This window comes from Indicator indicator, chromosome 16, assembly GCF_027791375.1.
Source record: "Indicator indicator isolate 239-I01 chromosome 16, UM_Iind_1.1, whole genome shotgun sequence".
Taxonomy (NCBI): domain Eukaryota; kingdom Metazoa; phylum Chordata; class Aves; order Piciformes; family Indicatoridae; genus Indicator; species Indicator indicator.
In genome coordinates this window covers 16,412,719-16,437,897 of record NC_072025.1, presented here as the reverse complement: position 1 = coordinate 16,437,897, position 25,179 = coordinate 16,412,719, and the positions used below count along the sequence as shown (strand labels likewise).

General features: G+C 46.4%; 1 protein-coding gene and 1 non-coding gene across 2 annotated transcripts; one reads left to right on the top strand and one right to left on the bottom strand.

Moving 5' to 3' along the window:
- Nucleotides 1-3,327: 3,327 nt before the first annotated feature.
- On the bottom strand, nt 3,328-3,399 carry TRNAQ-CUG (transfer RNA glutamine (anticodon CUG)). The gene has a single exon. It is a non-coding gene; the product is annotated as a tRNA-Gln (tRNA).
- A 343-nt stretch (nt 3,400-3,742) lies between these two features.
- On the top strand, nt 3,743-24,668 carry RAB11A (RAB11A, member RAS oncogene family). Its single transcript, XM_054388159.1, has 5 exons — nt 3,743-3,801; nt 12,272-12,467; nt 13,548-13,741; nt 14,273-14,353; nt 22,980-24,668. The coding sequence occupies exons 1-5, from the start codon at nt 3,762-3,764 to the stop codon at nt 23,117-23,119; spliced, it is 651 nt and encodes a 216-aa protein (XP_054244134.1). The 5' UTR covers nt 3,743-3,761; the 3' UTR covers nt 23,120-24,668.
- The last annotated feature ends 511 nt before the right edge of the window (nt 24,669-25,179 follow it).

Genomic DNA, 25,179 nt, shown 5'->3' with positions numbered 1-25,179 from the left:
TTATCTCTGCATAATTGCAATGATTCATGGATTGTTAGAAAATTGCAAAGTATTGATTGGATTTCCCCCTTAGGAAATAGTTCTCCTCTGATAAAACAGAGTAAATTCTGGGGCTTTGCTTTTGTCCTTCCTGCTTTCTGCCCCAGGGAAGCCAGTGGCTCCTTTCATCTGGGAAATGGGAATTTGGGTCAACAGCCATTCAAGGACAATTCTAAACTATTGCAATTTCCAATTCCAAATCTTTTCTGAGCTTCATAAAGTGATGGGAACAGGGATTTCAGAGCCAGAAAAGCTGGGACCAGAAGCAAATACTGGCCATCCCTGCTTCATATTCTTCTGTTTCCATGTAAAATACCACTGGTGTGTTCTGCAGAGACCTTGACCTTGTTGTGGGAACGCTACAACCATCAAAGATGGTGACAAAATTTCCCCCTTATTAAGCCAGGATTTCTCTCGGGGCTCTCAGGAGTTGGTGGCAGGAGGGAAGTGGAAGAATTAAGAGAAAATCAGATGTGGGGAGAGCTTGCTGCACAGTGCCTGGGGCTGAGCTGCTTGGAGCTGGTAGCCCTGACACACTTCTGCACGTTAATGGTGCTGCCGAGGCAAAAGCTGGGCCCTTTTTGGCAGCTGCCGTATGAATTTCCAGAACAGAACCATAAATACGCGGTTATGAGTGTGACCTCTGCTTCTTTTCTTTGCTAAATTGAACATCCAAGGGCCAGCTGAGTATCATTTCTTGTCTCTGCTCCAGTTGCTTGGAACGTGCTGCCTATGCAAATGGTTGTGCCTAAGTAGGAGCTGAAGAATTACAAGAGCGTGCTAATTCAAGGTTTGCAATGAATTTAGAGTTCCGGCAGGGTGACACTAATGGCAATTAATGCAGCAGAAATGCCAGTGCTGAATGATTATTCTCACATTAAAAGCTGTCAGTCATGGAGCACACAGTCCTCTGTTATTTCAGGCCTGACCTCTGCTTTTTGGCCATATTTGATACAGGAAGTGTCCAGGCCATCCTGTAATTACATCAGGATGCTCCAGGAGGGAACACAAAGAAAGAGCAGTGCAGCCAAAACCAGTCTGTGCTGACAACAACATTTCCTGAAGGTTTGCATATTCTTGCTTGAACGAGAACGAAATCAAACTAGGTCTGAACAGAATACAAGACTTTAATTTCTAGAGCTCCTTGCTTGTCCAACACTTTCCTCAAGCCCTGCTGTCTGTTGATTCTTGTCTAGATGCAAAGTTCTTTTTGCTGTTTCAGTTCTCACCATGAAAAACCTGATTATAAACCATCAAATGCATTTAAACAGGCTGAGCTAGGCATAGCCGCTGCTGCTGCTCATACATGTGGCAATCTGCAGAGATTTGCATGCTATAACACACAACTGGTAATAATGCTTTGTTACACCTTAAGTTCAATAAGTGATAGTGGTACAGCGACGTAGGGATGGTGGTTTTAGCTCAGCCAGAGATACTGTCCTCACTTTGTGCCCTAAGGTGTTGTGTAGGATGAGCTAGTTCCAGATGAGGAACATCTGTGATTTGTGCAAGAGGAAATAACGCTTACACACATGAAAAATGTAAATAAAGGATGTTTCCAGGCTCACAAACAAAATCCAAAACACATAAAGGAGAACACTTTTACAGCAGGATAACTAAAAATACTTAATCTGTATTATTTTAATTTTTTAGAACTTCTGGAGGATGAAACCAGGCCTGAGAGACATCCAGTGAAAATTAATAGCTTTTTAATAACAAAGATCAATGGACATCTGCAAATAGGATGTGAGATGGAAGCCTAATGCAGAACAAGAATTTTCAGACTCAAGGTTTTTGGTTCATCTGCAAAGATGACCCAGGGTCCTACAGACCTCACTGCTAGACTACCAGAGAGCTTTCTGCTCCTGTAAGGTCTAGCCTTACAGAGACCGTATGGAACTGGCACATGAAATTATTCCCACAGGAGATGTGGAACAGGGGATGGGAAACCTCATATGCTCTGAGGCTTTTTGTGCACCTGTGAGAAGCCAGAGGGGCACAATCTGTCAGGGCATGCTGGAGGCTGGTGGCAGGACATGGGATGAGCCCAGGCCCTGATGCTCCAACCTCATTCATGTGCTCCTGGAGAGCTTCTTCTGACAGTGCCGTACTCCTGTGGTGTGACATATCACAGTGGCACATTGTGTGTCTTTGTTATTAGAGCTTTGTTTTCCCTGGCCAGAAGGTCTGAGGCAGCGTGAGGATCATGTTCTGGTTCGCTATCGTTCCAGCAGACAGTAACTGATGCACAGTGCTACTGCCGATGCCCGGCGGTTACTTTCCGTGCACAGGAATGATGACACAGCCACTGACTGCAGAGATGGCCAACGTACTGCTGCTGCTAGCAGCAAGCTGGTGGAAAAAGAGCAGTTTTAAGGGCTGTGATTTAATCATCTGGACACAAGTGCTATTTTTATCCTCTTCTATTTAGGTCTCAAGTCTGTGCCCATGGAAGGTGATGACAAAGCTGGTGTCTTCCACAACACAGGGGCAGATGAGGGGACTGGTTTTAGGGAAGGGAGAAGTAGAGTGGGCAGTGGCATGGTGGTGGGGAATGCACTTGTGGTCTTTTTGCAACTCATGAGCTGAAACAGCTTGTTGGCATCTCTGATGACTCCACCACGAACCCCATTGGCTTTGTACATCCTGCAGCCCAGTTCACAGGATCAGGGAATCACAACATGGTAGGGACTGGAAGGGACCTCTGGGGATCATCTAGTCCAATCTCCCTGCTAAAGTAGGGTCATCCACAGCAGGTTGCCCACGATGACAATGTCCATGTAGATTTGGAATCTCTGCAGAGAAGAGACTCCACAACCATTCTGGGAAGCCTGCTCCAAGGCTCCAGCATCCTTACAGCAAAGTTTTTACTTATGCTCAGGTGAAACCTCCTGTGTTGCAGTTTGTGCCCATTGTCCCTCATACTGTTGCTGGGCACCATTGAAAAGTGTCTGGCCCTATCCTTTTGCCCCCTGCCTTTCAACTATTGATGAGCATCTTTTTAGCCTCCACTGAACCAGTAGTTCCCTGTCTCTCTTCATGGACCTCTGAGACCTGGGAAGCCTTCTGCCAACCGACCCCAAACTCCACGGTGGTCATAGGCAGCTCTGGGCTGGGAGCCATCACCATGTAGTCAGAAGAAGCGCACCCACACCATGCCTGAAAATGGGACTAGTGGGCGCTAGCCAAAAGAAGAGGCGAAGCGTGGCTGTTCCACCTCTGTGTGTGAAGGCGCCCGGGCACAATCCGGGCAGAAAAAGTCGGCAAGGAAGACGGAAAAAAACTACTAGGTTCCACCGAGATTTGAACTCGGATCGCTGGATTCAGAGTCCAGAGTGCTAACCATTACACCATGGAACCGCTGTGGCAGCAGTCTTTCCCCGTCAGCTTAAGTGCCTTCTCCTCCGGCCCTGCCCTCCCGCCAAGGCTCATCTCTGTGGCCGTAACCGTCGAGTGGGTAACGAAGGGTTTCGATGAGGGCCGTGTGGACCAGGCAGACACCCCCGCCTCAGCCCGACTCGCCCGCGGTGTGTCCCTTTAAGGTTGGGATGGGCAGGGCGGTGGCTCTGCCTCTGGAAGCAGTTCTGCGCTGCCCCGGATGCACCTGGCGGTGGGCGGGCAGAGCACGGAGGGCGGAAGCGCTGCGGCGGCTGCAGGGAGGGGTCCGGCTCCGGTTCCCGCTCCCAGTCTTCGGCCACCGCCGCGCCTCGGCGCACCCCACCATGGGCACCCGCGACGACGAGTATGACTATCTCTTCAAAGGTAACTGCCGCGCCATCCCATCTCTGACACAACCGGAGGGGTCACCTTCCGGAGGGGCTCCCTGCCTCGGTGGGGCGTGGGAAGCGGCCTCCTTCACGGCGTGACCCTCTTGCCGCCGCTTCCCTCTCGGCCCTGGGGAAGGAGCCCCGAGTCACAAGCAGATTTCGGCGGCTCCCCTAACGCGGCTACCCGGGAGAGCTGCCGGGGAGGGTGGAGGGCTCCATCCAGCCCCCGGTGCGAGGCGGGGGCGGCGTTTGCGCGGTTATCGCCGAGCCCTGCTCGGATGTTTCTGGAGCTTGGTCACCGAGGGTGTGTTGTGCGTCGCTGCCTGCCCCAGAGCGCTTCGGGCGCTGGTCGCGACCTCACCCCAAAATGTCAGATTTAGGCTGGTTTCCGTAGGGGAACCTGCGTCTTCTCCAAGGTTTCTTCTTCATGAATAGGCTGAGGCTATGTTCAGCCTGTTGGGGTGATGAGCAAAGGTCGTTGTGAGAATGCCCTGGGTTGATAAACACCTTTACCAGCTATTGAAGAGGACTGCAAGGTGAACGAGTTATACTCAGCATTGGTGGATGATGCAGCTAATTTAATAAAGTGATACTATTTACTCCCTTCTGTATTCTGAGCCCTTTGTAAGGAGTGAATGTAACTGCTACTTCATACCTAGGGCTCTTCATCCTATCCTGGCACCTCATGTGGCACCCAGGGGAGAAGGGCAGGAATACCTTCTGTTCCAGGTCTGATGCCCCTCCAGTCAGCCCTACAGCAGCAAGTTGGGTTAAAACCTTGCAGGTTGTAGTTAACTGGTCGATTTTTCATTCCCTGCAGAGTAAAATGCCAGCCTGCTGTTAGGCTCATAAAGCATGCTGTGAAACAGAAGTGCTGATGTTTTGAAATTGCCTGGCCAATTTTTAAAATCCTACTGCAAAAGCAAGCAAAGTGTTGTAAAAAGTAGTTGTTTGCTGTGATAAGGTATTGTAAAGTTGAATTTAGGAGTAGGGTGTTGCTTGTTACTTTGTAATGGTGAGAGGTCCAGTGCTTGCTATCATGAAACTTAGGATAAAGAAAAGCATGAGTGTTTTTCTTCTGTATCCCTAACTTAAGCACCTGTATTCACTTTGAGAAATTAAATTTCTTTTGTGGCTTTTTTCTATCCAGTTGCCACGTGGAACGTGGTGTTGTTCCTAACTATAAATCAATCACCTGTGCTGCTCTTAAATTGGGATGTACCAAGAAGGGCCTCTTTCTCAGCTTGCAGCATTGGCATGGGCCTTGCTGACCTCCAGTTTAATTGTATCAATCTGGTACACAGAAGCACCTACCATATTAAGCCCACTGCATCGTTTGTGCAAACAATTCTGTCAGTATGCTTTAATTAATATTTGTAGCTGTGAAGGCTTGGAAATACCAGTGATGTAGAGCTGTTGGGAGAGATCCTATTTTTTATTAGACCTACTTCCTTATGTAAGTGGGAAATAATAGAGCTGGGATCCAGTTATTTAGAATAGTTCAAAGCTAATTTAACAGCCCCTCCTATAGCTTTTTTCTGATGAGACTAAGAAAGCTGTTGGGAGTGCTGTGAAAATGAGCTTTTGGGCTTTGCAGAGCTGAAGTAGACTGCAGGAAGTTGATGCAATGTCACATAACTGGGATTATTGTGGCAGCTGAAATAATACAACAAATGCAGAGTAAGACAAATTGTGGAAAGTTTTGTAACTTTCCAAAGGTGATGGTGGTTCTAAACAAGCTGTCGGCACTCTGCAATGATCTTGAAGTTGTTACAAATAAGTCTCTGGAATGAGTGTCATTACCAGACACTGGTCAAAAAGGCAAGAAGTAGGTAAAAGCTCATGGAAAAAGAGATGAGGACTCAAGGGGAACATTAAACTGATGTTTGAACCCAAGACATGAACATCTTGGGGATTGAGGGGATATGTAGCCAGGATGGGCACACCCATTTTGGAAAGGGTGTTGCAGAATTAAAAAGGTGTGGAGAAAAGGCATCAAAATAATCAGAAGTGAGACCTAATGGATTCATATCCCTTAGAATGATGTACAGCTTTATCAGAGTTACAGCAGTGAGCAATAAAGGCAAGTAGAGAAAGTATCTCATATGTTATAATTTCTCAGGATATCTGAAATGCTTCTTTTATTGAGCAGCAAGCAAAACTAAAAGGACATAAAATCCTGCAGATGCGTATGGAAATCCTGGAGTGGTGCATTGCCATAAATACTGTGAATGGGTTTGAAAGACTGTACAAATGTACAGAGGAAGGAAAATGTCTGTTGGGATGTTTCACTGTGATCGTTACAGTGGCAAGTCTGAAGGTGTTGCTTGTTTGGAGATGGAAGGGCTTGCTAGGACAAAGATTGTTCTGTTATGCACAATGTTTCTCAGACATCACGTCTTGGCAGTCAGATTGGATGTTAGTCTACAAGGACACTTAGTCCAGTAGAAGAGTTCTTCTGGATTTATGAACTTGGGAGGGACATGGTAGGTCAGTGGGACCGAGTTCTAAGTTTGACTTGGTTTAAAATAACTGGATACTAATTTCTAGTCTCACTGTCTTTTACTACTCTTGAGTGAAGCTACCACTGACCTCTGCTTCTGTCCTGTCAGCCACTAACAGCAGCTGTGTGTCGCAATCTGGTTGACTCTTCTGGTGGGTGTAAGCTGAGCCCACCTGTATAGCTGTACAATAAAATCACAATACCTCTTACAAAATCCCCATCTCCTGACTCTTGTAACACTTCCACATATGCTGAAGCCTAAGCCTAATTGTAAAAAGACAACTTCTGGTAAACTTTTTGTCCAACTGCAGATCTCGGTGGTGTTCTTACTTCTTGGGCTTAGCAGAGCAGTGCCTCCTGTTGCCAGCACTGCACATGAGTGCACAAGACCTGTAAAATCCAGTTTGTAGAAGTCTTGCTCTAATTTTGGTGGGAGAAAAATATAATGGCAATGTAAGGATATTAATAAATTAACCGTGGCTTAAATGCAGGAACTTAAAACTCTTTTTGATTTATGTACTTGCAGGAGATGAGTAGTTTTAAAAACAACCCTCGCTTGTAGATGTCTTCTGTGTTTTCTATGGAGAAAGGTTGAGAGGATTATGTCTGTACCTTGACCATCCTGGAATTTTGGATTTGGGGTCTGGCTTCTCATTTCTGAACATGGACCTTACCTGCAGTGACATTCAGCTTGTTGTTAGGAAACACTCCTGTTTCAGCTGTCTGCTTCTCACTTTGCATCACATTCATGTCTCTAGCTTCACTCTTTGATATTGAGGAAACACTCCCAAACTGAAGAGACTTGTTGGTTTGGGTTTTAGAAAACACTTTTGTTCTTGTGTTTTGTTTAGAGTAGTTTGTAGGGAAAGGTAGTTGCATGACACTTACTGGTTTGTATGATGGCAGCAAGCCCTTTGCCTTCTCTCCATTAAACACGGAGGCTCTTTTGGGCTATAACAAACCTACCAGGTCAGCTTTTTTACTACAGAGGTGTTAGGAGGCCCAGCTGTGTGTTACATGTACAGGTGATGAATGACCCCTGCCCCAAAGTGCCTTTATGACACCAGGCAATGGCTGAATAAAACAGGGCCACAGGAGAAGAGGGAGATTAATATTAAGACATGACTATATTAGGTTTATCACCAGCAATCTACAAGGTGTAGAGTCAGGTTATCTTACTCACATTTCCTTTAAGCTCTGTGTGAAGGGGATAGGAAGAAGTTTTCATCAGCAGGTTTTTCTATAGGCCATGAAGATGTGTCCAGGCTCTTTATTGATGTGCCTCTTAATAGCAGAGCTCAAGAGCAAGATGAGTTGGTTCAGGCACTGTAAGTCCCTAGCAGTGGTGTACTTGTTAACACATAGTAACATGTGGCTTGTGTAATACCTGCCAATAACATTTCATGAGAGAAAGTATTTTCTGAAAATTTCAACTAAGTTATATAGAGGCTTAACAGAAGTGAAAATGGTGTGAGTGAGCTGGAATATTGGTGAAAAATTAATAATCCTTTCTTGATGTAGTTCTCTGAATGGCTTTTCATGCAACTTAGGAATTGGAATTCTTATTTTGGTCTTATACAGAAACAAAAGTGGAATTGAAGGAGAAAATTTATACAGCAGTTTGGTCTTCCCTGTTTCTTTCTTTCTTTTTTTTTTTTTTTTCCTTTTCTCCACCAAATGCTTGTCTTAAATCTTTGGGGGGTAGGGAGTGTAAATGCTGTAGGAAGTCAAGTGCATTGATTTAAAGCAGGTAGTTGCACATATTGAACCAGCATGTCAGTAAAGCAGTAAGAATGACCTGCCTAGTAGTGACTTGGGTAGGGTGATCACTGTCCTGGCTTTCAGGATGTGCCAATACAAATCTCCCTTGACTGTGAAGCTTTTTAAGGTGCTGCTTCTGCAAAGGGATGTGCTGCTCCAAAGAAGGTGATTGATGGAGGTTTTCAAGAGCAGGTCTTGTGGCTGAACTTGCTTAAATGTTTCCTCTAGACCTTCTTCCTTCCAGTGCTGATATAGTAAAAGGGATTTGCTGATGATGCAAGCTGGGTAGCACAGGAGAAAGTTGGCATGAGGCACTGGAAGGGATGCATTCTGATGAGGACTGCAATCCTCATCAGGTGAGGTGAGATTTGGGATGTAGGGTTTAATGTCTGGGGACTCACAGTATTTTGGTAAAGTTTGCCAGCTTAAAGCTAGAATAATTCAGCCTGACCATGGGCAGATGGGGGTATTAAGGTGATATGGTCAGGAAAAGGTAATTCCTGCTCCAGGTGTGCCTAGTAGAGATGGAAATATTAAAACCCCTGTCCACATCACAGGGAGATCTCACTTAGAAGGACTTATGTTGCTCTTCTCACTGTGTGGTAAAGAGCTGAAAAACTTGTAGGGAAGAAGTTTGGGGGAATGACAGTCTGTTTGTAAGGAAACACTTGAGAAGTTTGCTTATTTAGCTAGTAGAACAAAGCCAAGAGAAGTTGTGGTTGCTTTCTGTAAACACCACTGGGAGAAGAAACTAATAAGCTAATGGACAGTTCTGGCACATGAACACCAACTGGCCCCTGACCACTAATTTCCTCTGAAAATTAGAAGGCAATTTTTAACCATTAGGAGTGATTTTTTTTTTTTCTGGAAGAAAAGCCCAATAACAGTGTGTATGCAGGAACTATTAGCTTTAACAGGGAGCTAGATAACATCATTTCCCTCCCAGAAACTGCTTGCTCAGGATAGTCAGAAGGGGACTCAGCACTTCGGGGTCATTCCTGTTGTGTACTCAGGCCTTGTCTCTTCCAACCAGGTATGTTCTGTGATTCTGTGTTTCTATGCTAAGGATGTGATACATGGGAACACTGTAGTGAAAAACATCAAAATAGGTGATTTAATAAGGAAAGCAAAATTAAAAAGAATAAAACAATCAGAATGGCTGTTAAAGGCGTTCCAGGTCATAGCTGTTCAAAGTGATACTGGCTCAGACTGGCAGAGGTGCAGAAAGTGTGCAGAGTCTTAGGCACCTGCTGACATTTCAAGCTGTCCCTGTGCTCATGATCAGGAGGAGCTGCAGTGGCCCAATTAAGTGGAGGAAATAGCTGACTTCAGGGAGGAAAGTCTAATAGTTTCCTTTTTTAATTGGGACATATTAATCTGGTGCTGGAAACTGTTCAGAACATAAGCAGCATGGGATTCAGACACGGTAAGGAATAAAACCTGGCAGAGGAATTAAAATGATCCATCTATTGTAGAATGACTTAAAGCTGTGCTTTGAAATATGACCTGAACAAGAAAAACGTTTGAGGGGAGTTCTGAACAGTTATGTGATGCTTTCTGTTGGGAAAAGCAAACTGTGTAGGTTGCTTTTCTTGTTTAGAGAAGTTTGTGGCTGCTGCTGAAGTTGGGTGATGACAGGACTGAGGTGTGTGAAGGAAGTTGACAACTTTCACCTCCTAGGATCTTGTTTGTAACACATCCCAGTGAATACAGTTATGATGTCATCTAAAGCTGCCAAAATAAAATTGCCAGCTTAATTGCCAAACTCCTCCCGCAACCAAACCAAATCAAAAATACAAACAAAACCAAAACACAAAAACCAAACCAGGAAAGCTGGTGGCAGTTTACCAAGTGGTGATGATGTAATTAGGTGCCCTGTCCTTGGCACCAAGTTTATTATGGTTTAGGGTCTTCTCTGCCAGCAAAGATGGGTCAGGGCAGCTGACACTGAGCAGTGTGGACCTGTCACATGGGAAAGCAGAATCCTGTTTGTGTTCAGCAAATGTGCTTGCCACTTGCCTGCACTTGTGATCTCCATAACCAGAAGTGGCTAACAGCCACTCTGTGCTTTAAGCAACTCTTGAAGCTTGGCTGGCTCTGTGCTGAGTCAGCTGGCAGAGGACGCTAGAATGATCTTGATGAAGCATTCGCCACAAGGCTGTGTTTGAAGCTAGCATTTTCATTTTATGGAGGATGTTTTAGAGGTGCTGCTCTGCCCTTGCAGTTAGAGGAAATCCTATTTGTCAGAACTGCTTTGCATTATTTAACTAGAAGGTGGTGTTCAGAGGGCTGCTGTGTGATGCAGCAGCAGATGGGAATGTTTGCACTGCTAGACTGAGACTGGGTGTGATTGAGATGCGTTTGGTGAGCTCACTCCTCTGCTGTGCCACACAAATCTTTAATGCTGCCTTGCAGTGTCTAAATTGTTAAATGATCTATGTTACTAAGGCCAGGTGGCCAAGGCCAACAGCATCCTGGGCAGTATCAAGAATAGTGACCAGCAGGACCAGGAAAGTGATTGTTCTGGTGTCCTTGGCACTGGTGAAGCAGCACCTGGAATACTGGGTCCAGTTTTGAGGCCCCTCACAAAAAAGGACATTGAAGTGCTGGAGCATGTCCAGAGAAGGACAAGCAAGCTGGTGAAGGGTCTGGAAAACAGGTCTGGTGAGGAGAGGCTGAGGAAACTGGGGTTTAGTTTGGAGAAAAAGGAGGCTCAGGAGAGACCTTCTGACTCTCTGTAACTCCCTTGAAAGGAGGCTGGAGTGAGGTGGGTGTCAGTCTCTTCTCCCTAGTAACAAGTAAGGTAAGAGAAAGTGGCCTCAAGTTGCCCCCAGGGGATGTTTAGGTTGGACATTAGAAGAAACTTCTTCACTGAAAGGGCTCTTGAACACTGGAACAGCCTCCCCAGGGAGGTGGCCAAATCTCCATTCTTGGAGGTGTTTAAAAGAGGCAGAGATGCGGTGCTGAAGGACATGGTTTAGCATCAGATGTGGTAGAGTTAGGTTGTGGTTGCACTCGGTCTTAAAGGCCTTTCCCAACCAAAACAGTTTTATGATTCTATGAAATATTAATACTTGTTTCAAAACAAACAGCCACAGCATATTTTTTTTTTTTTTTTTTTTGCAGCGAGCATGCACTCTTGTGCCTGGACTGGCCTTGATTCACTGCTGGGCTTCAAAGTTGATCACCCTTTGTTCTCAAGGATTTTATTCATCCTCTTTCCCTTCCCTTCTGTTATCAGTTGTGTACCTTATCTTCATTAAGGGCATGAGATCATCCTGCGAGGCTCCAGTTAGTGTGACTCAGGCTCATGAATGCATTTCATCCAGTGGCCTGCATCTTGGTAGAGAGTTGCACTTAAACCCACGCCTTTCAGCTCAGCATTACAGGATATTGCAACTGAGCCCTCGTGATGCTTTTCTTCCTGTAGGAACTGGACTTTAAACCTTTGGCCTAGCATAGCTGAATCCTTCCAATTAGTTTGCTAGGCAGTGGTGTTGTGATAAGGCAAGCTGAGCCAGGGAAGATTGACTCGATGGTGATTCTAATTCTGAGGTCCAGCAATACCCCAGCAGCATTTTAGAGCTGTTTCAAGCTCTGGCCAAAGTGTGCCAGGAGTTGCAGCAGCCGTGAGGGACTGCAGAAGGGCAGAGTGCTGTGGCTCAGCTAACACTGATATTCTCCAGCGGGTGGTCTTATGGGTGTTTTGGGGTTAGTTCTTTAGTCACAATCTTTTTCTGCCCCAGTAGGGAACTGCTTTTCTGCTAAGATATGAAGTGTGAGGAGTCTGCTGTTTGCCTTGTGTTTTGGACTTCTTCAGCAATACAGAGCTCAGCTGCATGGTGTGGGGATTTTTGTTTTGTTTTGTTTTTTTTTAGCTCTAGTGTTACCAGATTGTGAAATCCAAACAGTCCTTGACTTCTGCAGCAACAGCCATGCATATTCTTTCTGGGGTAGGAATGTTCTTCCGTGCTGGGCAAAGGGGACTGAAGTCAAGCTTGAAGTCTGTTCAGAAAGCTGGTGAATGTGGCAGCTCTGCTTCTCTAGAAATACCAAGACCTGGACAGTGGATCCATGGCAAGGATGGTAGCTTTTGCCATTCTTTTCCTTCATGCTTTGGAAAACAAATGTTTATTGCAGGTGGTTGTGAAAGTGTTCTCTGCACCTGGAATCTCACCCTCCTGTCGTTTTTTTCTTGTAGTTGTGCTTATTGGAGACTCTGGAGTAGGCAAGAGTAACCTTCTGTCTCGGTTCACTCGCAATGAGTTTAACCTGGAAAGCAAAAGCACCATTGGAGTAGAGTTTGCAACAAGAAGCATTCAAGTTGATGGGAAGACAATAAAGGCTCAGATATGGGACACAGCAGGGCAGGAGCGATACCGAGCCATAACATCAGCGTAAGTGACAGCTTGGGTGGCTGAAGAGAAGCTTTGGATGAGGAGGGCAATTCTGGGCCTTTCCAGTTCCTCAGAAGCTGCAGATGGGGGTGTGTGTGTATTGTATTTTATTATGTAATACTCACAACTTTGGCTGGAATGAAGCTTAAATACTATTCAGCCCAGAAACTTGAGGTAGTGTGTCCCTGCACAAACTGCTTTACCTCTCAGTGCTCTCATGATATGGAACTGGAATGCCTAGAATGCAAGAGCTCTGAGAGACTCAGTTGATAAAACGTCCAGGAACACAGATATTACTTTATCAGGGCCAACCTAAGACCAGAAACCCTTGTGTAGCAGCAAGGACTCACTTTCCATGCTTATGTAATTGGAAAAAAAAAAACCACAACAACAAAACAAAACCAAAAAACCCCAACCCAACCAACCAAAAAAAAACCCCTGAAAACAAACAAAAACCCCCACAAAACCCAACCAAACAAAACCCCCACGTAACAGCAACAACAACAAAAAAACCCAAACAACACAACCCAGCAGAGTAAAAGCTGGATTTAAGTAAAGCTGGAGGTAATTGTGGGATGGAAGAACACAGCCTGTTTCTTTCTGAATGTTACTGTGCCTCTCCCTAGTCTGAAAGGAGACCAGCTGTGGCCTTTTGCAAAGGGAATAGATCAGGCTGACATTTTTATCATCCAGTGAGTCATTCTGAAGTCTCTCTATCACTATGGGCTGTGCCTGTGCTGCACCCACAGGGATGGGTTGGGGAGACTTTCCAGGAGTGGATCAGAGGTTGAAGGTGACAGTAGCTCCCCACAGACTCCAGAGCTTCATTTTGGGGATATGGAGTTCTCCCCACAAACGTGGGGTTTGGCTCTGAGCTGTCCTGGCTGTTTTGGTGGCCCTATGGCATAACCCTAGCCTAGATGTTGTGTTTCTCTGTTCCAAGTCCCACATTAGCCTGCTTTTAGCTATTTTTGTGTGTACCTTTCTTAGTAACAGCAGTTTCTTGTTGTTGCACAGTAAGTTGTCACTTCTAGTCATGATGTTCCTTGCTGGTTCTCTACCACATCTCTTCACCCACAGGTACTACCGTGGAGCTGTAGGGGCATTATTGGTGTATGACATTGCTAAGCACCTCACTTATGAGAACGTAGAGCGATGGTTGAAAGAGCTGAGAGACCATGCTGACAGCAACATTGTCATCATGCTGGTGGGAAACAAGAGCGACTTGCGCCACCTGAGAGCAGTCCCTACAGATGAGGCCAGAGCTTTTGCAGGTCAGTGAACACAAAATAATTTCCCTGATGCTAATCACAGAACATTAGAGGTTGAAAGAGGCCTCCAGAGACTGAGTCCAACGCCCCCTGCCAAAGCAGGATCACCCAGGGTAGTCCACACAGGAATGCATCCAGGTGAGTTTTGAATGTCTCCAGAGAAGGAGACTGTCTGGAGGTCTGCCTGCCTTGAAACTGATGAGGTTAAAGAAAACTTGACAAGGTTAAGGAAAGTCTAGGAAGTTTCCTCACGCAAGTCATGGATTCTCCCTTTCAGGGGTGCAGGAAGATGTGGCTTAAAGTAACACGGCACTGGACTGATCCCTGTGCTTGGGAATGGGTGTAAATTCTAACGCTGGTATTGGGTGGTGTTGCTCTCAGATCATATAAGGAGGAAAAACCCACGACCTTTTATATTTGATACCTCTGCATCTCATCAGGAACACTACAAATACAATCTGGTGGAGAAGTTCTTCCAGATTGGGAACAGATATGTGATGTACCCCTCTAATTATAGTATTTCTGTCCTCACAGAGAAGAATGGTTTGTCATTTATTGAGACGTCTGCTTTAGACTCTACAAATGTGGAAGCAGCTTTCCAGACTATTCTGACAGGTGAGTCATCTCATGCTTTGTGTGTCAAGGGGGAAGGGCAGAAGGCTGCTCAGCTATGATGCAAGCAGGCATTCTTTGCCTACAAAGTGTTTAAAATTTTGCTATTTAATCAGTCTTCACAGCTGTGAAGAGTTGGAGTCCAGTTTCAAAGTGTCACAGGGGGAAAGATCAGCCTTGAGCTCAGGGATGAAATTGTGTTCACTTTGATCTGCCCCAGGTTTCTCATCAGCCTAGTTTTATGTTTCAGTTTCCTATTTGTGTATGGTATAGGGAGTGCCCACAGAAGAGAATTGCCTCATGCAGGCATCAAGTTAAAACAGCCATTGTTCATTAGAGAAGTCAGTCTAGTTTGTTTCCATCTTTAATGGTGACCATAGCAGTTGCCAAGGGAAAAGAGATGACAGAGTAGAGATCCTCCCTTTGAACAACACTACTCCTGGTAATCTGAGATGTGGTAACTCCTGAGCTGCAGGATAGTCACTGTCATTGCATTTAGTAGTCCTACCTGGATTCTTGGCCTCTCTAACATGTGACAGCAGTGAGTGCTGTATTTTTTATGCTCTCTGGATAAAATACTTCCTTTTTACTTAAATCCTTGTTTTAGATAGGCAAAACTTGTGAAGACTCTCAGATGTTCCACTTGAGCTATGTGGGAGACCTTAACCATGGCTTGTAAAGGGAATTCACTAACGGGTGTGGAAATCTCCAGCTGCTGTAGGACTTGGGTGCTGCTGTGTTACCTTTCAGCTGTAGCTAGGTGTGTCGGTGTGAGCTGAAATTTCCCCCCCAACGACAATAACCAGGCTAGCTCAGTCTGGAAGCAAATGAAAATCTGTATTTACAAGCAGAGTCTAAAATCTACAATGAAATGCAATGAATATGTACAAATATACAAAATTCACAACATTCACAAATATATACAATCAACAGAAAAGCACAACCGATCTCCCTTTGCTTCCCCTCAAGGGGACCCTCCCAAAGGGTCCTCTCTCTCTCTCCCAAGAGCTTCCCCCCCAGACCCCCCTGGACAGAGAAGCAGAGTTAGTTAAGCAGAAAGTTGTTAACTTAGCTGCCAAGGTCAGTACGTGTTATCTTCAGCCAGAAGAGAAGAAGAAACAGCAGCCAGACAGCCCAGCAGCTGCCCCCACTGCCGAACGCAGAATGTGCAGAATGCCTACTTTGTTTTGGGTAATAGTTCTTAAACATTTCTATCTATCCAATGAAAGTGTTTAGAACAATTGTTATTTTGCTTTCTTACACCCAATAGTGACTTATTTACATTCTTTCACTTTCTCTGTTCTGAACTTTGCAAGGAAAAATTAAAAAGACAGTTTCAAACCATCACACTAGGGCATGGTGGGACAACAGTGGTGCATGGGGCTTCAGCTTTTATGATTCCCAGCTTTGGCAAATGCTCTCTAAATCTGAGTCTTCAAAACATTTGAGAGGCCCCTCTGTTTTGGTACATCTCTCTTCTCTGGGTGCCTCCACTCTGCTTCCCAGTCGCAAATTTAAATCTCTCCTTCCCACTGTAGCATGTGCCAGGCTGTGTGATGTGCTGGGTGTGAGCAGCAGCCCCACTGATAAGCTTGTGTCTCATCAGATCTGATTGCTGTGACATTGGCATCTAGTTATCTTTGACTTGTTTTTTCTCTTTTGCTATCTAATTGAGACAGTCTTTTAAAAACACACCAAAAAGGACACTTGAGCCATATGTGCAGGCTTGCATACATCCAGGTGAGGAGGCAGGTAGGAAGCTTAATGAAAGTGTGCCTTCTGTAGCATTTCTGGAGTTGCATGAAATGCTTTATGAACACCTGAGCAGTGGAGAGAGCTGTTAGGCTGGGGAGTATTATTTGCCTGTGTCCATCTGTTTCTTGCCTTACCCATAGTTGTAAGAGGCCTCCAGCAGGTTCTGGATCTATTGTGTTTCTGGCAGTGAGCTCCTAAGCAGTAATGCTCCTGTCCCTATGCTAGCAAAAAGTGTGCCTGTGTTAGATGAACAAACAGTGCACAGGGATGTTTGTCATCTCACTGCTCCATACAATGCTGGGACTAGAACTTGTTTCCTCTTCAGCCCAACCATGGGGTTCCCTTTTAACTTCAGTGTAGTCATTGGGTTGTAATTCAGTATTGCACAACTTCCAAAAGAAGAGAGAAGTTATGTTAGTCATGGAGGGAGTCAACACATAAGCTAACTACTAATGCCATCAGAGGGTGGATGGCTAAGGACTGGCTGACTGTGATGGTATCAGGGATGCTGCCTGGATTTCCTGTTTTCTTCACCTACCTAAAGGCAGATCTCTCTGAAATGGTCATGAATTTGGCCATGGATTTTGCAGGAGAAAGGCACAGAATCATACCATAGAATGGTTTGGGTTGGAAGGGACCTTAAAGATCATCTAGTTCTAACCTCCCTGCTGTGGGCAGGGACACTTCACACCAGGTTGCTCGAGGCCCTGTCCAACCTGGCCCTGGACATGTCCAGGGAGAGGACATCTATAACTTCCTGAGCAATTTAGTCCAGCATCTCACCACCCTTGCTGTAAAGAATTTCTTCCTAATATCCAGTCAGGGTGTACTGAGACTGCCTGGCACATGTAGAACAGTCATTTTTGTTGCCTACTCATAACTGCTGAAACCTGGAGCTTCTTCTGCCATGCACATGGCCTTGGTAGCCACTCTCCTCTCAGGAGCACCTAGGCTGAACTTTGAGGTCAGATTCTGACCAATTGGGATGTGTATGGTGTAGTACACCCAGCCTTGCTGCTTGCTCTTTCAGTGTTCAGAGGGGATCAGGGCTCTCAGGTGAGGGTTAACTTTCATACTCCTTCAGCACCAGAACTGGAAATACATCAGACATTGTTCATCCCCTCCAAGGTGGCTGTCAGGCTGTCACAGCCAATATAAACTGGTCACCTTGCTGCCCCTGTCTCCTGTTGGATTGTTCTGTTCTCCAGCAGTGACAGCTGAAGGGGTGGAAAGTTTCCTGCATGCCCTGGGCTGCTGCCTTGCTGCCACAGAGCTGTGTGACGCTCAGCCAACACACTGCCGTTGCCATGGGGAAGCAGTTCACCTCTCGGGCACAGGCTGGGCTGTTTCTTTATCTCTCCTCTCTCCTCACATGCTTCCAACAGTACCTTTTATTCTAGAAGTTGGTTTGGATTCTAATTTGGGGAGGTGTTTTTTTTGGTTTTTTTTTTTTTTTTTTTTGTTTAATTTTTCTGTAAGGGAGAGAAGTCTGTGGAGGGACGAGTGATTAAAACTTGCCCCTGGTGGACTTGGACAGATTGAGGCTGTTGCTTTTCCACAGATGTCAGTGTTGCCTGCATGTTGCTGGGACTGCTTTGGGTAAAGAGCTCTTTGGTATGTGGGCAGGATCCTCATTCAGGAGGGACTGGTTCAACAGTGCTGGAAGAAACACTTCTGCTGATTAGTGGGCATGTGGCTCGCTCCAGACAGGAGCTCCTGTTTCAGGGAGATAAAGATGAAGTAAATAATGCATTAGCAGCAGGTTGGCTCCATCTTGGCTGTGACTGGCATGCTAAGGACAAGTGTTCTGCCAATAAACTTCTCAATAACACTTCAGAGCTGGCTTTTTCTGTTAATGATTTGCATTGAAGGAAAGAGGGAAGCAGCCATCTGAGGAATGTAGCTTTCAGAGTGACTCTGTAGAATCATGGAGAGTTTGTATTTGGCAGGGTTGCCTCCCAACACAGTGCTCACTGCCCTTTGAAGAGGGAAGTTGGTAAAGCCAGCAGGCTTTGCCACAGGCTGGGAGCAGAGGTGGCTGGCAGAAGGGGCAGGGCATGCTGCTGCACCAGCTCTGCTGGTATTTGCAGAGCTGGGAGCTGCACCACAGAGACATCCCAGGCTGTTCCAGTGCCTTTCACACTGCTGCTTAGATCTCTCCTGAGCAGGGTGTTGTGACTAAGGTCTGTAGCAAAACTCTTTTCTTCTCCAGCCCTTCTGAAGCTGGTCTGGTTGGGACAGTGATGGGAACTTGCAAGAGGACTTCCCTTGGAGGTCGAGCAAGGTCCATGTTAAGCTTATCTGCACCTAAGTTCTCAGATTAAGCTGCTTTGAATAGATGGCTTTGGGCATGGGAAGTGGGAGTCCATTATAGCTGGCACAGCCTGAGTACATGATCTGCTGTTGTTACAGGTGGGAGAAGGGGGAGAAAGCTTTTCTGGAGGTGAGGAGAAAGTTCTTCACAGAGAGAGTGGTTGGCCATTGGAATGGGCTGCCCAGGGAGGTGGTGGAGTCACCATCCCTGGAGGTGTTCAAGAGGGGATTGGACGTGGCACTTGGTGCCATGGTTTAGATAGTCATGAGGTGTAGGGTGACAGGTTGGACTCGATGATCTTTGAGGTCTCTTCCAGCCTTCTTGATTCTATGATTCTATGATTCTCCTCTCTCTGTTTTACAGAGGATTTTTAGAGGGGGCTCTATTTTGCATCTAGTGGGCTTCCTGTCCTGCTGTGGATGCCAGATGAGGTTTTGGGGACCTTTTCCCTCTGTGGCTTAGAGTAATGGTCCCTACCACATTCTTATGTTGCAAGATGTCTAGACTTCAAGGGCTGGCTGTTGTGCACACAGAGCTGCTTTGTATCATCTGGCAAATAAGGAGAGACTGGTATTATAATCCTAGCCACTCTGAGCATTCACAGCAGGATAAAGCATCCCTAAAGTAAACTGGAGTCTGCCTCTGTTCCCTGCCAGGCTCTGTGCTATCTCTGTTCCCGTGCTGCATTCTGCTGCAGTTTCATCTCTGAGGAATCCCATCTCCAAGGAAACGACATCACAGGGCATTAGCATCAGAAAATCGAGGGATTTCCTCTTTTGTTAGTTCTGTACACCTGAAAATGAATGAAATACTTATGCAGGCTGAGCAGACAAGGACTGGACAAGCTCCTTCTAGGCAGCAGTGTCACTTTTTCCCAGACCTCTCACAGAGCCAGGCCTGTCTCACACAGTTACCAATTATGCAGTGATGCATTCAGCTGAATGTGCTCTTCATAAGGTCTCATTCAGTTCCTGAGCCAGGCAGAAGTGCAGTGTCTTCATTAAAAGCACAGGTCTGCACTGGCCTGCCCTTCCTCCCTGCAGACCGGTTTCAGTGTGGGCTTTGCTGCTGGGTGCTTTGCCCCACTGAGAGCAGGTTTAAGCTGTTCCCACCTCTCCTTTCACACCAGCACAGCTGTGTGGTGAAGGTGTGCAGCTGAGCCAGGGAAAGGCACCTTTTAGCCATTTGGGCTTTCTCCTAGGGCAGTAGATGTGGCTGTGTGGAGGTTGGCACTGCAGAGGAGGGAGGAGGAGCAGTGAGCAACAAACTTGGGGCTGCTCCAGGTTGATTTGAGAAACATGATTCTGCCATTCTGCTCTGGTGAGACCTCACCTGGAGTACTGTGTCCAGCACTGGGGCCCCCAACACAAGGATGTGGACCTGTTGGAGTGGGTCCAGAGGAGGGCTGTGAAGATGACTGGAGGGCTGGAGCACCTCCTCTACAAAGACAGGCTGGGAGAGTTGGGGCTGCTGGGGAGAAACTGTTTAGAGGGGCTGGTAGTGACAGGATGAGGGCAATGGTTTTAATCTGGAGCAGGGAAGATTTAGGTTGGACATAAGGAGGAAGCTCTTTACAATGAGAGTGGTGAAACACTGGAACAGGTTGCCCAAAGATGTGGTTGAGGCCTTTTCCCTGGATGCATTCAAGATCAGACTTGATGTGTCCCTGGGCAGCCTGATCTAGCTGGAGAGGTCCCTGCTAACTGCAGGGGGCTTGGACTAGAGGACCTTTGAGGGTCCCTTCCAACCCAATGCAGTCTGTGAAGCTGTAATTCAAGCAGTACAGCTGCCCAATGTCCTTGTGGGACTGCTGGGGGAGGCCAAGGAGGTGGGGATCATGGAAATGTGTTTCCAGAGTCAGGGACAGGCCCTTTATCAGCAGAGATATCAGTGCTGTTAAGATTGTTTTCAGGGCTGTTTACTGATGGTCTTGGCTGCAAGATGAGGGTGTTGTACAGAGGGCACCCTGTTGAGAGTCCTTGCAGGCCTGGGAGGAAGTGTGTGACAACTTGTGTTAGAGACTAGTATGGGCCTGTTGAGGAAGTTCTGTGGAAAACTGGGAATTACTGCTGCTGCCCACCCTGGGCTGGGGCAGGGTAGTGAAGCAGAAAACTTGTCTTGAGGAATGCAGAGCAGGTCTCTTCCAGCTCTGCTCCTCCCACCTCTGCACGCAGGCACTCTGCTGAATGCCTGCCACAGGGCAAAGTGATCTTTATCTGCAGAATCCCACATGGCCTTGCAGGTGGCTTTGAGAGTCTCATTTCCTGGGGTTCACTGAACTTGTGAAGCTGTTAGAGGAGTGAAATCAGAAAATCCTTTTATGTGTGAAGCTCTTGTTTGGTTACCTCAGTGACTTCATCTGTAACTGAAGCATATATAAAATCCATATTTCTGGATTTCAGGCTGGAGCTGTCATTTTGGAGGCCCCTCAGGCAGATTCTTTCAAAGCCCCACTTGCAAAGATCAATGTTACCTTGAACAGTCCATGGACACAGCAGTGTCTCCATGAGAGTTTTCTTCAGCCAGCAGCCCCATGGGTTCATGCAGCTCTGCTCTTACCCTTCCTGGGGAGCATCTGGCCTCTGTGTTGGCAGCTTAAAGCAGAGCAGGCTTGTTGCATCAAGGGCAAGGTTTTCAAGCCCTCTTTGTCAGGACCCCTTTTTAGCTCCTCAGTACCATCTCTTCCCTTTGTGGTGAGAGCAGGCACTTAGCTGTGTGAGCAGCCCTTGGCAGCACAGAGGACCTCTCTGCAGATGGCAGCTCAGTCTCCAGTACTGAAATGATGTCAGGATGTGCACTGAGCAGCAGCTCATTAAAGCTGAAGAAAGGCTGCTCACTAATGACAAATTCCTGGTAGAAAAGGTGAGTCTTGGTTTGAGGTCAGGTGAGGTGTTTGTGTCTGGACGGTCATTGTCCAGCTGATAAGAGACTGCAGACCTCCAGAAGAACTTGGACCTTTGCTTTGTTTCTCCAGCTGCTTGTGAGCTGTGCTCTTCCCTGCTTTGCTGTGCCGGAGGAGTGAAGCCACCCTCATCTTCTGCAGCCTGGGCTTGTCTGAAACCCTGTGGGAGGGCAGTGAGCTGGAGCACACAAATTGGGTGTGGGCATCTCGTGGGAGCCCTGCTGCATGGCAGTGCTGGTATTTGTTGCCAGAGCACTTTTCTGCTGTGCAAAGTAGAAGTGATGGCACTTCAGGGTCAGCTTCTTGCTGAATCTGACACACTCTCACGCTTTGCTTTTGCACCAGGGTTTAGCAAGCCTTTTGTTTTTAAACTTTACGGGCTTTAAAACTCAAATTTGTAAGGAGTCTCCCCTGTTCTATTTTGGTATTCTTTATTTTTATTCTGGGGGTGATGTGCTACACACATTGTACTCTTCTGCACAGCTGAAGGAAGTGCTTTGTAGCTACTCTGAGTAATGCTGAGTTAGTGCCATCAGCCACTAACAAATCCCAGGGAACTGGGCAAGGCTTTTGGTGCAGGGGAAGGCACAGGAGTTTAACCTGTGCTCTCTGCTTTGTGCTGGACTTCCTCTGGAGTCTGTATTTCTTTTCCATAGTTTAGCCACAGTAACAGCTTTGTAAGGGGTTTGTGTGCTGCTGAAGGGGGTGAGGCTCCCCTTTTGGGCCCCAGTCAAACCCTTGTGAAGGTTTAAAACTGCCTGGATGATAGGCAAGGTCGTGTACATGGAAGGCATGCAGAGAGAAAAGACACTACCCTTGCAGTTCTCTCAGAGAAGTTTGAAGTGGTTCTTTTTAATCCTGCAGTTGTCTGTGGATAATACCACAAACATACAACCACTGTCCTCAGAGCCTTAGGGATCATCAGGAGGAATTGATGGGGCAGATGGTTTCTGATTCCTAGCAAAACTGTTGTGAATCCTCTCAGTTCACTAAACCTTATCTCCAGGGATGTAAAGCAGTTGTTAAAAATCACATTTCTGTCACAAAAGTCTGTTTTCACAGGATGTTAGGGGTTGGAAGGGAACTCTAATGATCAACTCCAACCCCCCTGCCAGAGCAGGACCATAGAATCTAGCACAGGTCTCACAGGAACACATCCAGATAGGTCTTGAAAGTCTCTAGAGAAGGAGACTCCACGACCCCTCTGGGGAGCCTGTTCCAGTGCTCTGTCACCCTCACAGTGAAGGAGTTCCTCCTCCTGTTGAGGTGGAACCTCCTGTGCTGTAGTTTACATCCATTGCCCCTTGTCCTATCACAGGGTGCAACTGAGCAGAGCCTGTCCTCTCCCTCTTGACACCCAGCCCTCAGATATTTGTAAGCATTTATTAAATCCCCTCTCAATCTTCTCCAGACTAAAAAGCCCCAGGTTTCTCAGCCTCTCCTCATAGGGCATGTGCTTCAGTCCCTTCATCATCCTGGTTTTATCGTCTGAATCCAGAACACATCCCAGCTGAGCTTCACAGCCATGCGTTACCTATCAAGTCCCAAGCCCAGGAGGACTCTGTGTGTGTCTGGTGCCTGGTTTCCCCCAGACTCAGCTCTGTGCCCTTGTTGTGCTGGTGTGCCATGGACTGACCGAGCTCTCTCTCATCTTGCAGAGATCTATCGCATTGTTTCCCAGAAGCAGATGTCGGACAGGCGTGAGAACGACATGTCTCCCAGCAACAACGTGGTCCCCATCCATGTCCCTCCAACCACTGAGAACAAACCAAAGATGCAGTGCTGTCAGAATATATAGAATCCTTCTTTCTTTCCTAAAGGCTGTGTATATCCCCCCAGGTCCAAGATTTAAATATATTTGTAATTCTTGTGGTCACGTTCTTGTGTTTCAGTTACTGCTTATTCCTTCTGAATTTCTCCATGTCTTAAAACACTTTGAGTTCAGTGTTTACCAATCTATTGCTTCTCTGTGGCTGCAGTATTTTCCCGACAGACTTGTCGGTGTTGGTTCAGTGAATTGGTGGAAAACTGATGGGATCTTTCCAACATGATGCCCGCTAGTCAGAGTGTACAGGCACCTTCAGGGAGTACCCCCAAGGGTTTATTCTGCTTCTCAAAGCAATTGCTGTCAGGCTAACTAGGAAAATGTCTCTGGGCAGGATAATCTTCCCTCATCGTAAGGTGTCTGCCTCTAAAGCTTGCTGACATGCCCGTTGCTCTGAAGTGCAATTTTAATGTAAGTTAAATGTTTTTGGCTACATCTTCAGATTGTCAAGTTAAGGATTTTTAACACAGAATATTATGGGGGAGAAAAGAGAGATTCTCACAAACAAGCAGTGGGGTTTCTACCTGTGAATGAGCTTTGCCCTGCTGCTGCAGAGGAGAGGTTGTGATGAGGCAGAGCTGCTGGGAGGCTGGCCAGGGAGATGCTGGTGGGACTCCACTTGGAGGTGCCTCTTGTGAAGCGAAAGCATGAGCTGAGTAACTGATGAAGGGTCACTAACACTGGAACCTGCAGTGTGGTTTTGTGCTGCTCAAGACTTGGCCCCCACAGTGCTGGTGGTATCAGGATTTGAGGATGCCTTTTTTTCTGTCCTAGCACGCACACACACACCTGAAGGCTGTTGTCACATGTTGCTTACCACATTTATTAGCACAAGCCACACAGATATAAACAGCTGGTGAATCAGTGACTTCCACAACCTGCTCTTAGTTTTCAGTCCTGCTTCATCCAGTATTTTTACACTCTTGCAGTGGTTTGGTTAGATACTCTTTCACAAACACCTGGAGTAGTTTTCTTACTGGATGCATTCCTTCTGTGGCCTGTCATTCAGTACAAATCATCTGCTGGATTAGCTTGTTCAGGGATACATAAACTGTGCCTTCTGCCACTGCACTCGCTGCATTCACTGCGTGCTACTTCCCAACACCTCATTAATGCTGAGATTTGGGGGCTGTAGGCACTGTGTTTCTGCAGTATTTACCAGAGCTGTGTGTTGTATGAATGCCTGCAGTTAGACAGAGGGAAAATCCTTGATTGTAGGAGGGCGTTTCTCAAACTCTGATATGACCCATGTGGAACACCCAGATCTGGGTAGGTACCAGCTGTGTTTCGTACCCAACCTTTCTGTCTCGCGGTGCTCATGATGTGTAAAGGCACACGGAAGGCATTGCTGTAGTCGGTCACTTGGTTCTGGTCTTTTTTTAAATCCATTTCTCCTCCTGGTATTAGTTCTGAAGATGCTGTGTTGATCTGTTTGTAAATTACTTTGTATTTTATGCATGTACCTTGATTCATTATTTTTTTAGATTGATTTAAAATATATTCATCCATGATTCTAATAAAGAATTACAGGGGACGACTCAGTACGGTGTTGGGTGCACTTTTTGGGAGAGCTGGGATTTGACCTGAGGGCTTTAACTCAAACTAGAAGCTCCTAAGCTGCTTGGAGCAGGCTGTGAGAAGAGGCTGAAGTGGAAGTACCCCCAGAAAAGGAACTTGAGACGGTCATTTTAACACAGTTGCCTTTGCTCATACCAGGCCTGCAGCTTTTTTGGGGCTGCTGGAGGTCATAGCCAGAAGTTTGGCAGCTTCAGGAAGCTTTTATGCTCCAGTCAAGCTTCCCTGTAGCTTTTATGCGTCTTGTTGTGTAGGTTTTCTTCTGTCTTTTTTTTTTTTTTTTTTTATCTCTTCCCCCCCATTGCCACCAGTAAGAAGATCCTGTGGGACAACAAATCACTGCTTCTGCAGCAGTGGAGACTCCACTTTGGTATCCTCCTGAAGAAGTGGTGCACAGGAGTCAGGCCAGCACAAAGATAAAAGGAATAAAGGTGATTTAGGGCCTTTTAGCATTGCAG

What these genes read in the sequence shown, in the direction of transcription:
- RAB11A (XM_054388159.1), top strand. Translation starts at nt 3,762, where the DNA reads ATGGGCACCCGCGACGACGAGTATGACTATCTCTTCAAAG. An exon ending in GTATGACTATCTCTTCAAAG is followed by an intron (nt 3,802 to 12,271) that starts GTAACTGCCGCG and finishes TTTTTCTTGTAG; the next exon opens with TTGTGCTTATTGGAGACTCT. An exon ending in TACCGAGCCATAACATCAGC is followed by an intron (nt 12,468 to 13,547) that starts GTAAGTGACAGC and finishes CTTCACCCACAG; the next exon opens with GTACTACCGTGGAGCTGTAG.